The sequence below is a fragment of the Pongo pygmaeus genome, chromosome 2, assembly GCF_028885625.2.
Source record: "Pongo pygmaeus isolate AG05252 chromosome 2, NHGRI_mPonPyg2-v2.0_pri, whole genome shotgun sequence".
Classification (NCBI taxonomy): Eukaryota; Metazoa; Chordata; class Mammalia; order Primates; family Hominidae; genus Pongo; species Pongo pygmaeus.
The window spans coordinates 160644113-160666700 of NC_085930.1; the positions used below are offsets into that span (position 1 = coordinate 160644113).

Consider the following 22588-nt stretch of genomic DNA (forward strand, 5'->3'; position numbering starts at 1 on the left):
ATTCTTTTAAAGTACACATGAAACATTTTTTTTTAAATTCTTGGCCATAAAGCAATTATCCTCAAATTTAAAAAGATAGAAATGCAGAGGTTAATAACAACTTCAGACTTAGGTTGGGAGTTACAGCATTGGTTCTCAGGCCTCAGACTCAGGCTGAATTACATTATCGGCTTTCCTGGTTCTCCAGCTTGAAGATGACAGTGGAACTACTACACCTCTCCAATCACATGAGCCAATTTCCACAATATGTTTCCTGTTTTACACATACATATATCTGCATCTACATTCACTCATGCACCCATAGCAATGTTTTGGTCAGTGAAAGACTGCACATATTGATGGTGGTCCCAAAGGATTGTAATATTGTATTTTTATTATACAGTTTCTAGGTTTAGATATTGATATGGTTTGGCTCTGTGTCCCCACCGAAATCTCATATTAAAGGAGGGTCCTGGTGGGAAGTGATTGTATCATGAGGCTGACTTACCCCATGCTGTTCTTGTGATAGAGTTCTCATGAGATCTTGTTGTTTGAAAGTGTGTAGCACCTCTCCCTTCATTTGCTCTCTCTACTGCTCCACCATGTGATGTTGTGCCGGTTTCCCCTTCCACCATGATTGTAAGTTTTAAAATATTCTGTTTGGGCCAGGCGCAGTGGCTCACACCTGTAATCCCAGGAGTTTTAGAGGCCTAGGCATGTGGATCACCTGAGGTCAGGAGTTCGAGACCAGCCTGGCCAACATGGTGAAACCCCATCTCTATTAAAAATACAAAAATTAGCCAGGCGTGGTGGTGTGCACCTGTAATCTCAGCTACTTGAGAGGCCGAGGCAGGAGAATTGCTTGAACCCTTGAAGCGGAGGTTGCAGTGAGTGGAGATCGTGCCACTGCACTCCAGCCTGGGCGACAGAGCGAGATTCTCATCTCAAAAAAACAAAACAAAACATAACAACAACGAAAAAATTCTGTTTGTTCTTCCTTACTCTAAGGTTTGTTATTTGAGACATACACTGGGTTTCCTGCACTGTCACATGGCCTTTTTAAAAATAAAGTATTCAGCTCTTAGTAATTGTGCATTAAATGTTTGTTTACTAACTGCCTAGCAACGTAATAAGGCTGTTGGATTTGACAGAACTTGCAGAAAATAAGTGCTGATTGTTTCTCAGAGCTCACCTTTGTATTTCTGCTAAGTATATTTATTTAGGGTCTGCCCATGAAATGAAAAACTGAACAGTGGAATTTGTACTCAGGAAGTTATGTAACACTTTATGGCAGGGCTTAAAACAATGAAAATTCAGCCACTGCATGTTTCAAACATGTATTTGCTGTGTTGCCAAAGTAGAAAGAGCAGAAGGGAAACATCATGGGAAGAAAGACTATTTTGTTTCTGATTGCAGGGGTCCTTGGGGCATATTATGTTTACATTCCTCTCTCAGATAATATTGAGGAACTCTGGCAACTGGTGTGGATAGCTACACCTGTGAAAATGGTAACAAATTTGGTAAGTTCAGAATTTCATTGTCTCTGTGAATATTTAAGTTTAATCAGGAGAAAATAATTACCAGCTATATTATTTTTAAAACTTTCTGCTGTCTTGGAAATTTTGCTCTTAAAGTTTGCTTGACGATTTTCAAACCTTAAAAAAAAAAAAAAAAACTTTGTTCTTTAACACAAATCCCTAACAGAATAAGTATGAAGGAAGTATTCAAGTAATTTTAATTTTAAATATTAGAAAATGAAATATGCTGGCTGAGAAAAACAATTAATCTTACTGTGATTTTCATGGCGTGAATACTGACAGAATGAAGCATTTATGAAGTATAAACTTCAGAAAAGGTAGAATTGAGCAGCACTGTGATTAGTTATAGAAAATTCTACACAACAATCTTGGATTCAGGCATGAAAATGCATTCTCACTGAAATATTCTGTCAAAGGGTCAAGGGAAATTGAACACAGCATGATTCTCAGTTGAAGGAGAGTGAGCCGCTGAGGCAACAGGGCAGCTCCCTGGCTGGCTGCCCCCAGTGTCCACACTGGCCCTCGGAGACCTGTGGTTTTTTTCTAGTGAGGCTAACTACTTGGATATGAAGCCATTCATGATTTCCTGGAAACTTCTCTGTAGCAAATTGCCTTCTTGTAGCAAAAGAAAAAGATAACGCCAGGACACTTAGCCTGGATATTTAACGCTTGGCTCACACTCTGTTTCCTTGCATATATTTTTTAGGTGTTTCAACATTCTCTACTGGCATTTAATGCAGCTCTGAATAAGTAGGATACATGCCTTATTCTCAAGGTTTTTGTTTGTTTGTTTTTTCTATTTTTATTTTTTTTTTTAGAGACAGAGTCTTGCTCTATTGCCCAGGCTGGAGTGCAGTGCTCCAATCTCAGCTCATTGCAACCTCTGTCTCCTGGGTTCAAGTGATTCTCCTGCCTCAGCCTCCCAAGTAGCTGGGATTACAGGCGTGCGCCACCGCACCCAGCGCATTTTTCTATTTTTAGTAGAGACGGAGTTTCGCCATGTTGGCCATGCTGGTCTTGAACCCCCCGACCTCAGGTGACCCACCCACCTCGACCTCCCAAAGTGCTGGGATTACAGGCATGAGCCACCATGCCCGGCCCTCTTTATGGTTTTTGTTTGTTTGTTTGTTTTAAAGACAGGTTCTTGATCTCTCTGTTGCCCAGGGTGGAGTGCAGTGGTGCTCATAGCTTACTGCAGCCTGGAACTCCTGGGCTCAAGTGATCCTCTCACTACTTGGCCTCCTGAGCAGTTAGGGCCATAGGCACATGCCACCATGCTTAGCTATTTTTTTAAACATTTTTTGTAGAGATGGGGTCTTGTTCTGTTGCCCAGGCTAGTTTTAAACTCCTGGCCTCAAGCAATCCCCCAAACCTTTGCCTCCAACATGCTGGGACTACAGGCATCAGCCACTACATTCAGCCCCACATTTTCATTTTCTATTAGTTATTTAATTTTCTAGTCATTTTATTAGCATATAGAGTTGGTCCTCTGTATGTACGGGTTTTGCATACCACATATATTATATTTTTCATCCTCAAGTTTAATTTTTAAAAATCTGTGTGTAAGTAGACTCACTCAGTTCAAACTTGTTAAGTGGTCCAGTGTATGTTGTTACTGGACTTGGGTCAGTTTCCCTGGAATATAGCTTCAAGTCTTATTTTTAAAAAGTTATTCTGGAATTATTTATAAAAATATTTATTTTGGGTCATTGTTTTGCTTTATTATTTGTATTTATTTTGTGTATATATATATTTATATACTAAAATAATGACATTTCTCTTTGAAAGTGCTTAGTCTCTTTTTACATTTCACTTCCTTGTGTTTGCTTTTTCGTTTCTATCTTATATAATACCTTGAGTTTCTTTACCTTGGTTTTATTTCTGAAGTTATTTGTCTTTTTTGCCTTATTCCTTTTCTGAGTTCTACCAAGGAGTTCTGGGAACTGCTATTTCCTGACTTCCTCTTCAGGAATAGGGTGGGGACAATTTAGTGTTGAAAATAGACAATTTTGTTATTTCTTTTGTACTTATTTAATTTGCATTAATAGGAAAGAGGTTCAGCTAGCTGTTTGATCACCCAGCACTTTAATCCACGTTTCCAACTTAAGATAGGAAAGCAAGTCTTTCTCATCCTTGGAATCCCAACATTATAGGTCCATTAGGATTTGGCTCATATTCACCTCTGGAGGTCTCTTTTCTTTCATGGATCCTTGTACAGACATCTTTATTGCTTTACCAAACTACATGCATTTCTCTGATTACAACAGAAGTGTCCTTGTGGTGATTGCTTTGGCCTAGCATGAGATTTTCCCCTTTGGCCGAACTCTACTCCCCTTTCAGTACTCATATCAGAGCTCACCCACTCCTTTTCACTTCTCATCCAGGCAGCTAGTTGACCCACTGACCACTACCAAAGTTCTTTGTACGTATCTATGAGATATGCAGTGATGTTGTTTTGTAATAGCTAATACATTTGTTTTTGCTTCTTGAATCTGAGCTTCTTTAGAAAAGAGAATTTGTCTTACTTATCTTTGTAACTCAAACTGTCTAGCATGGAATCTATCAAGTTGTAATTCCTCAGTAATTCTTTACTTTTTTTTAACCTAAGGCAACTATGTGGCAACACCACTAAACCTCCAGTATTTCCAACTGCGCCGTTCAGATTCACCTGTGAGACTACGAAACAGGACCATTGGGAATACCTATGTGTAGTTCTGTGTTCATAAGCAACGCTGGCATTTGATATCTGTAAACTAGTACTTTTTTTCCTATATCTCCTTTTAGGCTTTGTTAGTTGAACTCTTGGGAATCAATCATTTTATGAATACTGCAATGTTCTTTGTGAGCTTTCAAGAAGTCCCACGTACATCTGATGAAAATGTCACCATGATGGAGACAACTTTCAGTAATATTCCTGTCCGTGTATACATGCCAACACTAAAGTCAGAGATACTAAGAAGGGACTTAGTTTATATTCACGGTGGTGGTTGGTGTATGGGGGATGCTGGTATGTGTTCCATGTTAAAAGTTTTAGTTTATCATATAAAACACATTTTACTGAAATGTTGACTCCATCATATCAAGACACACATGTCAGATAACAAAACACTTCAGCTGTCCAAAATTTATTTATTTGGAGCTATGTAGATTTAAAAGAACTATTTTAAATCTCATTCTGAAAGAGGGCATAATAAATACCAAAAGCTGTAGCAAATCTCAGGTAAGAAGAGAACATGTTTCACGCACTTAGACATTTATTATTAATTGCAGATTTGATAGAAAGTTGCAGTAGAAAACAATGAGGTGAGTTGAACAGTGGATTAAATATGAGGAAATAGAAATGGTAACTCTAGTCTTTTTATAGGCTTAAATATTAAGGAAATGAGAAAGAAGGCGTTAGATTAAAAAAATAGAGTTGAATAGGGGTATTTTATTTTGATTTCATATTATATCACATATATTTTGTTTAATGCACTCGTGTATTTATATATTTATATTTTATATATAATTTTATTTGCTATAGAATCTAAAATTATTTTATTTGTATATAAATATATTTTATATTATATGTTTTCTATTATATATATTTTATAATTATGTATGGGAGGTCTATGAACATGATTATAAGCTGAAGTTAAGATGGTGGTAAATTGAGGTACATTGGAGAAACGTGGGGAGTGGTAGCTAGAGGAAGGGATGGGGGTTTATCTGACCTAGAGAATGTGGAAGCAAATTGGATTCAATGCAGTTGGGAAGAATTGGCAAAACACAGGAGGAGGGGCATATCTTCATTTGTGACAGAAGAAAAATAGGTGCTGATGGGTATCGATGTAGATTGGGAATGTAAATTGGAGTAGTAAATGGAGTGATTCTATCATTTTCTCTAAATTCAGATAGTAAAGTCATCACTTAACAATGCAGTGATGTTTCTAACACAAAACCTGAGTATGACATACCAGTTTCCATGAGTCTCTTCTGCCCAAAGCATTTCTTTGAAAACTTTTACATCAAAGTATCAGTGAAGAATGAAAATATGTTTACTAAAGTAAAGGAATTAAATAAGAATAAACTCAGAAAAAAATAACATTTGTCTGATACTTTCTATTTCAATATTAAAGAAAACATAAAAATATGTATTCCAATCAAAAATATGAGCATGACTTTTTATAGTAAAGGTTAAATAAAAACTTAAGACTTAGTGTGTATTTGACATGTCAAGAATACTCAGCACCTAATTTTGGAAACATCACAAGATAATAATATCTACTCCTCTTTCCATGGCCCCCAAGAAATAGGCTTTGTAAGAACCTCATATCCTGTTACTTCTCCTTCACCACTGTATGATTTCTCCTGACACTTGTTACTACCAAATTCTATTTATCTTTTAACAATTTTCTTATCTGGAAAAGGAAGCATTTGCCCAAGCCCCATAGCAAACAAGTGTGACCCATCCCCAATCCATCACATACCAAAACAAAACAAAACAACAAAACAGAAGAAAACACATTCTTTCTTGTCTACAAAGAAAATATGAATACCTAATTCAAGTCTTAGCTCTCTCTACTTCCTGTTTGCTCTTCTCTATCTTTCTCTGGGAGTTTCTGTGAAGTCTAATTTGATTTCCAAAGAGCATTTTCTGTACTCCATTAAAGAAACTATTATTTTGCATTATTGCTTTTGGTTTGTATGCCTGTCCTCCCTACCCCTGTCTCCAGCAGACTGTGACTTCCTTAAAGTTGGAGTTAATATATATGTGTTTGTACTTTCAAGACCTAACACCTGCTAAATGAAGGAGATTAATCTTGAGGAGACAAAATTGGCTTAAACGATCCAGTGTAAAAATGTAGGAATGGATGAAAAAGCTGACAATGCTCATGAAAAGGAACACTGGGAAGAATTCATGTTCTATAATTACGATAAAATATTAGAAATATTTTCTCTAGAGTATATCAGTGAGGAACAAGGTGTACTAGTAGGTTTTCTGTTGGAAAAAAACACTCATCAATTCATTTGGCTGCTTTTTTTTTTTTTAATTTCAGCTTTGTTTAATTATGACTTTCTGTCAAGACGAACAGCTGATAGACTTGATGCTGTTGTTGTATCAACCAAGTAAGAGCACTCTTGGTTTGTTTGGGTTTTGGCCAAATGCTTTATATAGGAAAATGCTCTCAGCTTTTTTTGGTCTTTCTTTGGTTATGCCAAGAAATTGAGAGAGTGAGCATAGAGAAAATGAGGTTGAGCATTACAGGAACAGACACAGGAAATAATAAATCAGATCAAACAGGAATCAGAAACAGGAAGTTTAGAAATAATTAGAATACAATTAAACTATTGGATCTTATGGACAAATTACTTCTGCTGGATTTCCAGCCTAGTTTTCACTAGCAGAGTTAATAAGAATGAGGGCTTTGAAATCAGAGAATCAGGTTCAAATCTGGGTTCTAAAATTAATTCTGCGACTTTGTACAAGTTGAATGTGATCTCTTTAGCTTAGTTTCCTCATCTTTAAACTGGGAATCATATAATATTTTGTAAATAATAGGGTTGTTTTGAGGATTAGATGATAAAGCAAAGGTACTACAAGGTATGTCAGAGTAAAATCCTTCACTAAAAGCAATTAGCCACCATATTGCACAAGGGAACACAAGCAAAATCTATTCTCAAAAAGCATTCTAGATCAGTAATTACTGGAAAATGGACCCAATAAAAATGAGTAGAAAAATGAAGAGCCCTTGTAGTATAGTTTGAAGTCAGGTAGCATGATGCCTCCAGCTTTGTTCTTTTGGCTTAGGATTGACTTGGCGATGCGGGCTCTTTCTTGGATCCATATGAACTTGAAAGTAGTTTTTTCCAATTCTGTGAAGAAAGTCATTGGTAGCTTGATGGGGATGGCATTGAATCTATAAATTACCTTGGGCAGTATGGCCATTTTCACGATATTGATTCTTCCTAACCATGAGCATGGAATGTTCTTCCATTTGTTTGTATCCTCTTTTATTTCATTGAGCAGTGGTTTGTAGTTCTCTTTGAAGAGGTCCTTCACGTCCCTTGTAAGTTGGATTCCTAAGTATTTTATTCTCTTTGAAGCAATTGTGAATGGGAGTTCACTCATGATTTGCCTCTCTGTTTGTCTGTTATTGGTGTATAACAATGCTTGTGATTTTGTACACTGATTTTGTATCCTGAGACTTTGCTGAAGTTGCTTATCAGCTTAAGGAGATTTTGGGCTGAGACAATGGGGTTTTCTAGATATACAATCATGTCGTCTACAAACAGGGACAATTTGACTTCCTCTTTTCCTAATTGAATACCCTTTATTTCTTTCTCCTGCCTAATTGCCCTGGCCAGAACTTCTAACACTATGTTGAATAGGAGTGGTGAGAGAGGGCATCCCTGTCTTGTGCCAGTTTTCAAAGGGAATGCTTCCAGTTTTTGCCCATTCAGTATGATATTGGCTGTGGGTTTGTCATAGATAGCTCTTATTATTTTGACATACGTCCCATCAATACCTAATTTTTTGAGAGTTTTTAGCATGAAGATTGGTGAATTTTGTCAAAGGCCTTTTCTGCATCTATTGAGATAATCATGTGGTTTTTGTCTTTGGTTCTGTTTATATGCTGGATTACATTTATTGATTTGCGTATATTGAACCAGCCTTACATCCCAGGGATGAAGCCCACTTGATCATGGTGGATAAGCTTTTTGATGTGCTGCTGGATTCGGTTTGCCAGTATTTCATTGAGGATTTTTGCATCAATGTTCATCAAGGATATTGGTCTAAAATTCTCTTTTCTGGTTGTGTCTCTACCCGGCTTTGGTATCAGGATGATGCTGGCCTCATACAATGAGTTAGGGAGGATTCCCTCTTTTTCTATTGATTGGAATAGTTTCAGAAAGAATGGTACCAGTTCCTCCTTGTACCTCTCGTAGAATTCGGCTGTGAATCCGTCTGGTCCTGGACTTTTGTTGGTTGATAAGCTATTGATTATTGCCACAATTTCAGATCCTGTTATTGGTCTATTCAGAGATTCAACTTCTTCCTGGTTTAGTCTTGGGAGAGTGTATGTGTTGAGGAATTTATCCATTTTTTCTGGATTTTCTAGTTTATTTGCATAGAGGTGTTTGTAGTATTCTCTGATGGTAGTTTGTATTTCTGTGGGATCGGTGGTGATATCCCCTTTATCATTTTTTATTGCATCTATTTGATTCTTCTCTCTTTTCTTCTTTATTAGTCTTGCTAGCAGTCTATCAATTTTGTTGATCCTTTAAAAAAAACCAACTCCTGGATTCGTTAATTTTTTGAAGGATTTTTTTGGTCTCTATTTCCTTCAGTTCTGCTCTGATTTTAGTTATTTCTTGCCTTCTGCTAGCTTTTGAATGTGTTTGCTCTTGCTTTTCTAGTTCTTTTAATTGTGATGTTAGGGTGTCAATTTTGGATCTTTCCTGCTTTCTCTTGTGGGCATTTAGTGCTATAAATTTCCCTCTACACACTGCTTTGAATGTGTCCCAGAGATTCTGGTATGTTGTGTCTTTGTTCTCGTTGGTTTCAAAGAACATCTTTATGGTACTGGTACTAAAACAGAGATATAGATCAATGGAACAGAACAGAGCCCTCAGAAATAACGCCGCATATCTACAACTATCTGATCTTTGACAAACCTAAGAAAACAAGCAATGGGGAAAGGATTCCCTATTTAATAAATGGTGCTGGGAAAACTGGCTAGCCATATCTAGAAAGCTGAAACTGGATCCCTTCCTTACACCTTATACAAAAATCAATTCAAGATGGATTAAAGACTTAAATGTTAGACCTAAAACCATAAAAACCCTAGAAGAAAACCTAGGCATTACCATTCAGGACATAGGCATGGGCAAGGACTTCATGTCTAAAACACCAAAAGCAATGGCAACAAAAGCCAAAACTGACAAATGGGATCTAATGAAACTAAAGAGCTTCTGCACAGCAAAAGAAACTACTATCAGAGTGAACGGGCAACCTACAAAATGGGAGAAAACTTTCACAACCTACTCACCTAACAAAGGGCTAATATCCAGAATCTACGATGAACTCAAACAAATTTACAAGAAAAAAACAAACAACCCCATCAAAAAGTGGGCAAAGGATATGAACAGACATTTCTCAAAAGAAGACATTTATGCAGCCAAAAGACACATGAAAAAATGCTCACCATCACTGGCCATCAGAGAAATGCAAATCAAAACCACAATGAGATACCATCTCACACCAGTTAGAATGGCAATCATTAAAAAGTCAGGAAACAACAGGTGCTGGAGAGGATGTGGATAAATAGGAACACTTTTACACTGTTGGTGGGACTGTAAACTAGTTCAACCATTGTAGAAGTCAGTGTGGCGATTCCTCAGGGATCTAGAACTAGAAATACCATTTGACTCAGCCATCCCATTACTGGGTATATACCCAAAGGACTACAAATCATGCTGCTATAAAGACACATGCATACATATGTTTATTGTGGCACTATTCACAATAGCAAAGACTTGGAACCAACCCAAATGTCCAACAATGATAGACTGGATTAAGAAAATGTGGCACATATACACCATGGAATACTATGCAGCCATAAAAAATGATGAGTTCATGTCCTTTGTAGGGACATGGATGAAATTGGAAATCATCATTCTCAGTAAACTATCACAAGGACAAAAAACCAAACACCGCATGTTCTCACTCATAGATGGGAACTGAACAATGAGAACACATGGACACAGGAAGAGGAACATCACACTCTGGGAACTGTTGTGGGGTGCGGGGAGTGGGGAGGGATATCATTAGGAGATATACCTAATGCTAAATGACGAGTTAATGTATGTGACACACCAGCATGGCACATGTATACATATGTAACTAACCTCACATTGTGCACATGTACCCTAAAACTTAAAGTATAATAATAAAAAAAAAGAAAAATGAAGAACCCATATGAAAAAATACAGCAGTGACCATATGCCAACTGAACATTAGATTAAAGTAGAATCTAACAGTTCTGAAGATTTGCTTACCATTTATTGGTTACCACCAAAGTATAATGATCACAGAAAAAAACATTCTGGAAGAAATTTATCTAGGGAAATGTAACACCTGCTTGTGTTTGTTTTTTCCTTAAACCTAATCCAAGTTTTGTATTAATGAATTTACTTGTGTAAATGACCTTTGTAAAAGTTTTCATATAGGGCATCATCATAAGGATGAAATCTGTTTTTGGATTTGTGATGACCCAAAATATCAGGTTTGGTAAAGGAAAAATTACTTTGGATTTTAGGGTTAGAGTGAGCAGAAAATCATATACTTTTTAATTTAAAATAGTTGAATTAAAAATTGTTATTTTGCCCACAGCTACAGAATAGCACCTAAATATCATTTTCCAAATCAATTTGAAGATGTATATAATGCACTAAGATGGTTGTTATGCGAAGATATTCTTGAAAAATATGGTACAGAGCCTAAAAGAATTGGCATTTCTGGAGACACTGCTGGTGGAAATTTAGCTGCAGCAGTGACCCAACAGGTATGATGCTCAGAATTGTTTTATTTCTTAAATATCCTATGCTTAAATATATTTATTTCAGATAAAATTTTTAGAAAAAAAATGTTAGCAGATTCATAGATACCATATACTTGCAGAAGGAATTATACTTTTCATATATTATTCACACTATTTATATGACATTTAGCTAAAATTGCACACCAATGAGTTGTCAATTTAAAGTATTCCATAATTATAACTAGCCTACTATATTATGGATAAAATTGTTTTTGTTACTGTTTTTTTTTGACATAATAAACCAGGCAGTGATGTCTTAGAAGCAATGTTTCTATAGAGAAAAATAATTACATAAACTTTGCAAATTAATGTCTATAGTTTAATAACTGATTCTGCACTTGAATAACTGACTTTGATAATAAATGTCACATCTAAATTTACTGTGCAAAAAATATTGTTTTTGCTGATTTTATTATTTATTTTATATACTTTGGAAATGTATACATTTTGGTTATTGGTACATTCACGATAACCTTTTTCTGATTTCTAGCCAAAGGAAAAATACAAATTTTGTGATTCATTCTAATATACTATAGAACAGATACATGCAACTTCCCCAAAATTGAACTCTATATTGCCTACACACTGTTGCTCTGAGAGGCCCCCTAGTGCAGTACAATTAATCCATCAGGAGACACAGATTATTGGAGCTGAAGCAATGTCCAGCTGTGACCTTAGACAAGCCACCTAATCTCTTCAAGCATCAATTTATTTTTATTATATTACATAATAAGCCTTTCCTCTTATGGAGTTTAGACTTCTAAAATGATGAACCAGTTAATTCTGATCCATAATTATTAAAAATCTAGCTAAAATATCTTGTAAAGGGCTAATAAGATATAGAAAAGTTCTAGGCCAAAAATTTTAAAAGACTAAAGAGAGAAAACTTCACAAAAAATAATTCTACCACTCAGCATCCTCTTTGCCCTAAAGGCATAGTCAAAAGGAAACAATTAAACCAAGATGAGCTTTGGAAGTTTCTCAGGGTTATACATTCAAATCCTTGCAGATATGAGTACACTCATAAATCACTCCCCTCTTTAAGTGATGCCCTGTAGAAATATACTCTCAGAGTCAAAGTGAACCTGATGTAAAACAAAACACACTTCCATTTAAAGCCTTGCTGCACATCATCCAGATGGCTAGAGGAACCTCAAGCTTTGAATTTAAATTAAATTAAGGTAGTATGAGTGGTAATTACTACTGTGTGATTGACTGAAATACATAAAAGACATTGCTGGAGAAATACAGTACCATCATAGTCTTTAAATTATTCTTGCAAATACCTTGTGAAATTGAATTCCCAAAACACTATAAAATATACTTGGGCAAACAAGTAAGCAAGAAACAATGAAGGAAAGCAAGTTGAATCAGCAGACAATAGAAATACTCTACAAAATTTAGATATTAGAGCTATCAGCCATACAACATGAAACAACTGTCCTACTTTCTTCAATGAATTCAAAATGAGGGTTACAAATTTCAGCAGAAAATTCGAGGTTTTTAAAAAAAACAAATTCTAAAACAAAATAATAAACTTATAAAAATTAAAACCTTAAAAATGGCATAAGTAATTTTACACAGCTGAAGAGATCATTTGTAAATTGAAAGATGGGAAAGATGGGTCATATCAACTCATGTAACTAGGCAAAATGAAGCTTGAAGAGCCAAAAAGATAAATAACACAAAAAAGAAGATTCAAGATATAGTAGATACAGTCTGAAAATCCAATAGTGCTTTAAATGTTATACCAAAAAGAGAGGTAAGAGAATGGGAGAAAGAGATATTTAAAAATATAACAGTAGGCTGGGTGCGGTGGCTCACGCCTGTAATCCCAGCACTTTGGGAGGCCAAGGTGGGTGGATCACCTTAGGTCAGGAGTTCAAGACCAGCCTGACCAACATGGTGAAACCATGTCTCTACCAAAAATACAAAAAAATAGCCAGGCATGGTGGTGGGTGCCTGTAATCTCAGCTACTTGGGAGGTTGAGGCAGAAGACTCTCTTAAACTCGGGAGGCAGAGGTTGCAGTGAGCCAAGATCATGTCACTGCACTCCAACCTGGGTGACAAGAGCAAAATCCCATCTCAAAAAAAAAATATTTTATATATATGTGTGTGTGTGTGTGTGTGTGTGTGTGTGTATAATGTACCTTTACAGAAGTACCAGTTATACTAAAAGCTTACTTCTCAACAGCAACAATGTAAGCTCTAGGCCAGTGGAATGATAATATTAATGTACAGAACAAACATGACATGACGGCCAACCTAACTTTATGCCTCACAAAGATATTATTTAAGAATAAAGGAGAAACAGAGACATATTTAGATAAATGAGAACGAAGACAGCTTGCTGTCCTTAATAGGACAAATTGAAAGATACTTTAAATAAAGCATTTTAGACAAAATGAAAACACAGATAAAAGGTTAAGATGTAGGAAGAAGCAAAGGGCAAGAATGTGATAAGATGTAGAGAAACCTTAATAAGCTTGGATAGTTTAAAATAACATATATAAAATTAAAATATAAGAAAAAAGGGAGCTATAAGAGGAGTGGGAAGGACTTTAAGTCTTATAAACTCTTTTTATTATCCTAAAGGAGATAAAAAGTTAGAATTGGCATTTTATATGTTCATTAGCCTTTGAGAAGTTAATAAATAGCACATTGTAACACTGAGGACAACAATTTAAAGTATAGAAACTGTATAATTTCTAAACTGTTAGAGGAAAAAATACAATAATTGAAAGGTTAATATGAAAGTAGGCAAAAATAGAAAAAAAAAGGATAATAAAACGAAGTAGTAGGTTGAAACCAAACACTTTAATAATTAGATTAAATATAAGTGACCTAAATGATCTGGTTGTAAAACCAAGTTTGTCAGAGTAGCTGAATAAACAATTTCTGATCATATGTAGTTTATAAATGGCACATTAAAGACATAAGCAGAACATTTGAAAGTAAATGGGTGGAAAATACATACCATAAAAACACATTTAAAGATATTGCTAGCTTAAAAAAGAAGGTTACATCATTACAGAAAAAGTTTAAATTACCAAGAAAATACAACACCCTAAATCTGCGTGGATTTAATAATATGGCCTTAAAATAAATGAAGAAAATATTAACAGAAGTGCAGGGAAAAATACACAAGTCCACAATTACAGCAAGAAATTTAAGGGTACCTCTTTCAATAATTAAAAGAATAAGCAGACAACAATAATAGTAAGCTGAAAGACTGCTGGAATAACAACAACACATTTCATGTAATGGATGTATAAAGAACAGAAGAACAAGCAAGCACACAAGGATTTTTTTTTAAATGGATGAAGTACTGGGCTATGATGCTTTTATATCTTTTAAATGTTCTCCACATTTACAGCAATATTTATAGGAATTTGTATATCCTTAAAAGCATATATTAGATAATAAGAAAGGCTAAAAGTATGTATCTGACTCAATAATTCTTTTAAAAAAAGAACAGAAGTCCCTAAAAATACAAGGGAGATAGTAATAATGATAATATCAGAAATTATGATATTCCTAACAAACTTCAGTAGTATGAATGAAAAGCAAAAACTTAATACTTTGAAAAGATGAATAAAATAGTAAAATCTCTAGAAAGACAAGCAGAGAGAAACAGAGATTAATGACAGAATTGAAAAAGGGGTAAGATTGTATGTAGAACCTTCAGAAATAAAAAAGAATTAGCCTTTAATAAGTTAATAATGTACACTGTAAGTCTTAAAAGGGGTATCTTGAAAAACTTCTCACTTAAAACAAAATGGAAACATATTTAAATAATCAAATTCCAAGAAAAATATAACTCACCAGATAGACACGAGAAATAAAAATCTGAGCCATTTAATAATGACTAAAATAATTAAATCAGTACAGGTTGAATATCCCTAACTTGAAAATTCAAAATTCAAAATGCTCCAGAATGTAAAACGTTATGAGCAGCAATATGACACTCAAAGAAAATACTAACTAGAGCATTTTGGATATTAATTTTTTGGATTGGGGATGCTGAACTAGTAGGTATGATACAAATATTCCAAAATAAAATTTAAAAAAAAACAGAAATCTGAAACATTTTTGTCCCAGGCATTTTGAATAAGAGATACTCAAAATACAGTACCAGTAGAAAACCTCATTGGTAATACACATTAAACATTCAAAGATGAAATAATTCCAAATAAACATGAAGTATGCCAGAGGATAGGAAAACAGTGTATATTCTCTGATTTATTTTCAGAGAAGCATATTTTTTATAACCAATCAAGCAAGAGCAGATTGTTTTCAGGAAACAAGAGCAAATTAATTTCAGGAATAAAACAATGAACCAATAACACGCATAAAACTAAGATATTAGCAACATGAACAAAATATTATCAAGTTGCTAATAATGGAAGGAAACTGTATTTTATAAAAATCAGTTAATTTTCCTCATATTAGTAAATTACAGAAGCAAAATCATATAGTATCTCACTAGATGCAGAAAAAGAATTTGGGAAAAGTCACAATAATTGTTATCATTATTGGTTAACTAGGAATAGATAGAATTTCCTTAACCAGATAAGCTACGTGGATTAAAAATGCGCACAGGTGGTATAATTCTAAAGAAACTTGCAATGTTAAATACCATAAAATAAAGAGTGGTGATTTCTGGGAGGGAAGAAAGGTAAATGATCAATTCAGGGCATATGGTGAACTCCCTGAACCTTACAAATATTTGTTGTATTTTGCATTTCTGTTTTATGAAGCTATGTGCTTTATTTTCTTTTCTTTTCTTTTTTTTTTTTTTTTTGACGGAGTCTCGCTCTGTCGCCAGGCTGGAGTTCTGTGGTGCCATCTCGGCTCACTGCAACTTCCGCCTCCCGGGTTCAAGCAATTCTCCTGCCTCAGCCTCACAAGTAGCTGGGACTACAGGCATGCGCCACTATGCCCAGCTAACTTTTGTATTTTTAATGGAGACGGGGTTTCACCATGTTGGCCAGGATGGTCTCGATCTCTTGACCTCGTGATCCACCTGCCTTGGCCTCCCAAAGTACTGGGATTACAGGCGTGAGCCACCGTGCCCAGCCTATGTGCTTTATTTTCTATGTTTATTTTATTTAACAATAAAAGACAGATTAATAAAATAACTGCACGTTCAAAGATTTAGTTACCTGTAAAATTGAATTTATTGGTAAAACATAAAATATTTTTGTGTTTTTCCTTATCTAAAATCAGCCACCTATTAGCTACCTACTTAATTATTTACCACACCTCTAGTAATGTAAACAGCATCTTTCATACTAGATATTGAGCTAAATGGAATGTGTGTGGCAATCTTACTTGAGCTATAACACTAAACTGATTATTTAAATTCAGAAATTATTTTTACATAAAAAATATTCTAATGGACTTATAAATATTTTATTTTACTAAGTGGTTCCTGTTATTAACTTTGTTTTAAATGTAATAAAATAAAATTTACTGCTATTTGGTTTTGCTGCTGTATGTGCATATTTTATTTTATTTTTTATTTTTGGCAAGTGTTATATTTATGTTAAAGAAAGAATGTCAGCGTGCTGTACTTTCTTCAACACTATATAGAAAATGCTGTTGCTTGTTTTCAGAAATAGACTTCCAATTTACCCATTAAACTTCGATCTGAGAAGCATCCAAATGCATGTAGCTTCAATAATCACTATTTATGACCTATACCAGTGGATCCCAAAGTTTAGCTTGCATCAGAATCACTTGAAGTCATTCTTAAAACTCAAATTGCTGGTCTCTACTCCCCTAACTTAGTACCCCGTTAACAGGAAACATTTAGCACACCCTGAAAATGTGCATGTTGATTTATAGATAATATTTGTCTTAACACCACTATAATTTGAATATTTAAAACATTAAAATTAAAATGAATTAGATTTTTATAGCAGGACTGAGAATCCTAATATGTTCTTGCTCAACTTTAATAAATATTTTTGTATTTATGGCTCCCAATCTCCCACATAACACCTGAGAGAGTTATTTTCTAATTAGGATACCACTGCCCTATAGAAATTAAAAAAGATAATTATACAGATGATTGCAGCATGAAGAGAAAGAACACACTTGAAATACTCCCATTTAGAAAACGAGTGAATCTGACCCACATGTTTCACAGAGGGACTATGGGAATTACTCAGAACTAATTTGTTCAGTGTTAGAGCCAAATTAGAATTCTTAGTTATTTGATCCTTTTTTTTGGAGACTGAGTCTTGCTTTGTTGCCCAGGCTGGAGTGCAGTTGCCTAGGCTGGAATGCAGTGGCACAATCTCGGCTCACTGCAACCTCTGCCTCCTGGGTTCAAGCAATTCTCCTGCCTCAGCCTCCCCAGTAGCTGGGATTACAGGCATGTGCCACCATGCCGGCTAATTTTTCTATTTTTAGTAGAGACAGGGTTTCACCATGTTGGCCAAGGCTGGTATCGAGCTCCTGACCTCAGGTGATTCACCCACCTTGGCCTCCCAAAGGGCTGAGATTACAGGCATGAGCCACCATGTCCAGACTGAGATTTTGCTTTTTAATCACAGATTAGATGGTCTCTTTCCCCACCAATGAAAAAAATAGCACAAATCATTTTGCTTACATTAATAGTATTAAATTATAGATTCCTATAATATTGAAAATGGGAAAGTTCCTGAGATATATTTTTGTTGTTTCTGATTATCTTGTTGAGAATCTTAGTTAATCTCACATCAATATATTGTTTTTAAATAAAAATGTTTTCAAATGAAAATTATTTATTCAAGAAACTTATTTTTAATTGTTTTTCAGCTCATAGAAGACCCAGATGTCAAGATCAAACTCAAGCTTCAGTCTTTAATATATCCTGCCCTTCAGACTCTTGACATGGATTTACTATCATATCAGAAAAACCTAGACTCTCTAGTTCTGTCCAAACCATTCATGGTCAAGTTCTGGAGTGAATACTTTACCACAGACAGATCACTTGAAAAAGTCATGTTCTTCAACATGTACCAATGAAATCAAACCATCTGTTCGGATTTGTTAATTGGAGTTCCTTGCTCACTGAGAAGTTTGAGAGAGGCCACTTTGTTATATTCCAACCCATGGTAGTTCTGAGCTGGCTAAAAAAATATCCAGGGTTCTTAGATGTGAGGGCAGCCCCTTTGTTGGCTGATGACAAGTTGCATGGTTTACCCCTGTCCTATATCATCACCTGTCAATATGACATCTTAAGAGATGATGGACTCATGTACATCACACGACTGTAGAACTCTGAGTTCAAGTGACACATAACCACAGTGAAGATGGATTCCATGGAGCACTTTCCTATAATGGGCTTAAAATTGGGTATGGAATAGAAGATCGGTATATGAGTTGGCTAAGTGAAAATCTATAGTAAAAATGTAAGCAATGGTTTATTTAAAATGTATAAGGCTCAGAACAGGAAACAAATTAGTGAAACTCAAAGGGTTGATGTTTGAATTGGTCTTTATCATCTGTGACCTTTGTAAGGTCCTCATAGCCATAGTGGGTTTTGGTTTTGTTTTTATTTCTGGACCGCTAGCAAATTCTTCTCCATTTTATTTATTATCCTGTTATTCACTCACTTCTGTGAAGATACTTTCTTCACAGAATTTTCTTCTGCTACCATTACTCACTTGTTAAATCTCTAGTTTACAGCTACAGTTTTTTGATTGCCTAATAGTATTACAGATGAGAAGAAAGTTTTAAACAAACACATCTGGTTTGTAAAATGCCAGTTTTAGTCAGCATGAATTTAGAGACTTAAAATGCTTCCCTGTGAGAACTGATATGAAATATGTGCCATCTCTTTTAAAAAGCATTTGCCTCAATATAACGCTGTTTGCCTATCACTGTAAAATTTGCTTCTTAATACAGACCTCTTCCTGTACTAGGATACCAACATTAATGCAAATGATCTTTCAGTTATTTTAGGGAAAGGCAGCTCTAATTGTGTGAGAAATTACGGAGGTTGAGGTAGGCACGGAGCCAGCATAAGGCAGTAGCTCCACATGTGGCAGTGGCTTATAGTGGTGAGCGAAGCTTAAGACATGGAAGAAATGATACAACCAAATTGAAAAACTTAAATCTCTGAAAGTTCTTATGTCCATATAGGCACCGTATGGGGGAAAGACCACAAAGAATAAGCCGTAGTGATCATATGGTATGTAAGGTTTGATCGTTTTGGAAGTGCACTGAGGATGGCAGCTGACAGCCAGCATAGAATTTCCTCACAGCCACTGGAAACCAAGCTTTCTTTATTTTCCTGCTCAGCTGTTGACAGGCAGGAAGCACTGGTGGGGACAGTGGGGCAAATCACACACTTCCATTTTTGTCTGTTATATCAGGAAAAACAATAGCATTTCTGGAAGCCCCACTCAATACATATACATATACATATACATATACATATACATATACATATACATATACATTTTTATATGTCATTCTACGGAATTATATCTCATGTGATCAGCCTCAGCTGTTAAGGTTGCCTGAGGAGTCATTTTTTTTTAATCTGAGCACATCATTCCGAATAAAACTAATATTCAGTAAAATCATGTAAGTAGTAGATAGGCAGTAAGAAGTAGGCCACAAATTCCTTAGGGTAAGTGATTAAAATTATGTGTGAATAATATATAGAAATATTTGGGGTCATATAATGCACGGAATGGATGTATAAATGAATTATACCTACAGCTCCCAATGGAGCATCACAGTAATATTTGTGTACTCAATTAGTTGAAGAAAGCATTTGTCTGTTTTTTTTTTTTTTAATTTGGATCTCTATGCCCTATTCCTTTACCTCCCTCAAACCAGGTGCCCATAAATCAAAATAAACTATGTTCCCTGGTTTGGAACATAGTCTTAATTTGGGGTAGGAAGATACATTTAAATATAGACATGAGTTATGATACAAAAAACCTTATTAAAGCAACATAAACAATAATGATGAAATGAATTGGTATTAGTTATACCATGTTTTCCCAAGACTCCTGCCAAAACGAAGATGCAATAGAGTGAGGGAATGATAGCAACAGCAATGTAACATTCTTTAATTATTTACCTACAGATTCAATTTCTGGTATAAATATCCATCGTGGTGCCTATCTTTGGTTTTCTCAAAGTAAAATAGGATAAATAATTATGAGTGTCCCCTACCTTACCAACCGGCTTTTTGTATTCTAAGTCACCAGGCCTGGCTCTTACTAATTGTTTTTTATCCCTCTCTACATCTATCATCACTCCCAAGTCACCCTCATCTCCCACACCCTAATCCCTGTAAAGTCATTCCCTGTACCTTATTCTGTTTTTTCCATAGTCCCTCCCCAATTCCTAGAAATTCCACTGTGCTGTCTGAGACTCATGATTCATTATGAGTGACACCCTCAAGCTTTTGTCAGTGTTTTCCATCAATTTTCAACTCAGATTCAGTACTTAATTTAGGATCATGCTTCTTCTATTTTTTTCTTCCACATTATTCATACTACAGGATTTTAATGTGCAGTAGATGTCTTCCTTGCTCATTGCTGCTCCCAGGCTGTTCCCTCTCCTACAGCCTTCTGAATTATTGTAGCAGACTAGATCACCAATCTCTCTTCCATTTTGTAGTCATCTGCTTACCTCTGAGTCACTGGCTCTCCTGTCTCAAGCATTTTAGATTTAAGCTCATTGTCACTCTAATACCCAAATCCATTATTGTTGTCATTCCAATATCCACAATGTAATATCTCCAATATTACAATTGAGGATTTCAAAATCTATACAGATAATACAGCCAGCAACATGGACTCTGATTTTTATGACTTGTTCTTTTCTGATGATCCGTCCTCTATTCCTCTATTCACACAAATCATTTGTCCTTATAATCATGCCTTAGACCTTGTTACTAACAAAAACTATACCTCTCTAAAATCTCAGCATTAAATAGACTACTGTCAGATTATAACCTGCTGTATTTGTAGGCCACTGCCAGTAATACTTCAATAGCCACAATGCTTGAGAATTTTGCCGGGATTTCATATTTCCTCTCTATGCTCATATATATATTTTTTATGTTCTTCATTACTCAGATTAAGTTGTATAGTCAGTCATTATCACTTCTTTGCATATATACCCCCAGGTTTTCTCTCTCTCTCCCCCATCTCTTTCTCCTTCCCCTATCACCCTTTATCCTTCACAGATGAGCATGATAGAATAAAATAATCCTGCTTCAATGTTCTCATTGTAAATTCAATACGGCAAGCTTCCAGTGTGCCCTTAGTGCTGTCCATCAATCATTTTCCCCAAGTCAATCTCTCCTATTATTATAACTAAACTGTGCTCTTATATAAGGCCAAATTCTCTTAAGTGTATACTAGATTCATCCCCTTTTGCTTTCTCAAGGACAATATTCTAGAAATTATCTCTTTTTTTCTTCTGCTTTATTGCTATCTGCTGGATCATTTCCACCAGAATACAAATATGATAAAATTTCACTCTCTTTAAAAAAAATCTCTCATGACTCTATTTCCCCTTCCAGTTCCACCATATTTCTCTATTTTCCTTTATAGCAAAACAAAAAGAAAAACTGAGCAGAGCTGTCTATATTTGCTGCCTCCATACACTTTCTTCCAAATCTTTCTTATATATCTTCTCCAATCAACCTTTCATCCAAAATTGCTCTAACCACCAAAATCCTTCTTGTCAGTGTTAACGATGTAGCAGGCTAGATCACCAACCTCACTTCTGTTTTGCAGTCTTCTGCTTACCTCTGAGTCACTGGCTCTCATGTCACTATATCTATTGTTGTTTTCTGATCTATTTTGAGTAGAGTGCTTCTGATCTTGGAACTCAGGCCTCTTCTCTATCTGCAGTTTATTCTCTGAGATGCCATTCAGCCTCATGGCCTTAAATGACAGGGAAGGCAACCCCCCTCCAGGTCACATCTTCAGTCTGGAGCTTCTCAAATCCAGATTAATATATATCCAATGGCCTACTTGGCAAGCTCACTTGGATTTAAATAAAAATCCCAAACAAATTTCTGATCTCCCGCAAATAACCTCTGATCTTTGTCTTTCTTATTTCAGTAAATAGCAATTGCATATTTCAGTTGTTCAGAACAAAAGCAAAACAAAGGAGCAAACAAAATTAGCTATTTTTATTTTCTTTTTATTCATTCTGTCACACATATCGTTATCAAATTCTCTTGGCCAAAATATGTCCTATATTCAACCCCCTTTTTCTTCTAAACTCCATTGCTAATACCCTCCTCTAATCTACTGCCAATTTTTGCTTAGAATAGTCCAATAGCATTCTAACCAATATCTCCCCTTCCACCCTGTACCCTTAGAGTCAATTTGCAACATGTCAGAAAATGATCTTTTTTAAATGGAAGTCAAATGATGTCACACTCTTCCTCTGTTCAAGATCCTCCAGTGGCTTCTCAGCTATGTCAGACTGAAAGCTCTCTAACTAGTCTTACT

At 35.4% G+C, this 22588-nt stretch overlaps 1 protein-coding gene across 1 annotated transcript; it reads left to right on the forward strand.

Moving 5' to 3' along the window:
- Positions 1-1361: 1361 nt before the first annotated feature.
- LOC129033810 (arylacetamide deacetylase-like) lies at positions 1362-18498 on the forward strand. The gene is given in 7 exon segments (XM_054482845.1): positions 1362-1499; positions 4302-4524; positions 6557-6626; positions 10894-11065; positions 17910-18099; positions 18102-18374; positions 18377-18498. Coding segments are annotated over 7 exon segments (1188 nt in total).
- Positions 18499-22588: the final 4090 nt, after the last annotated feature.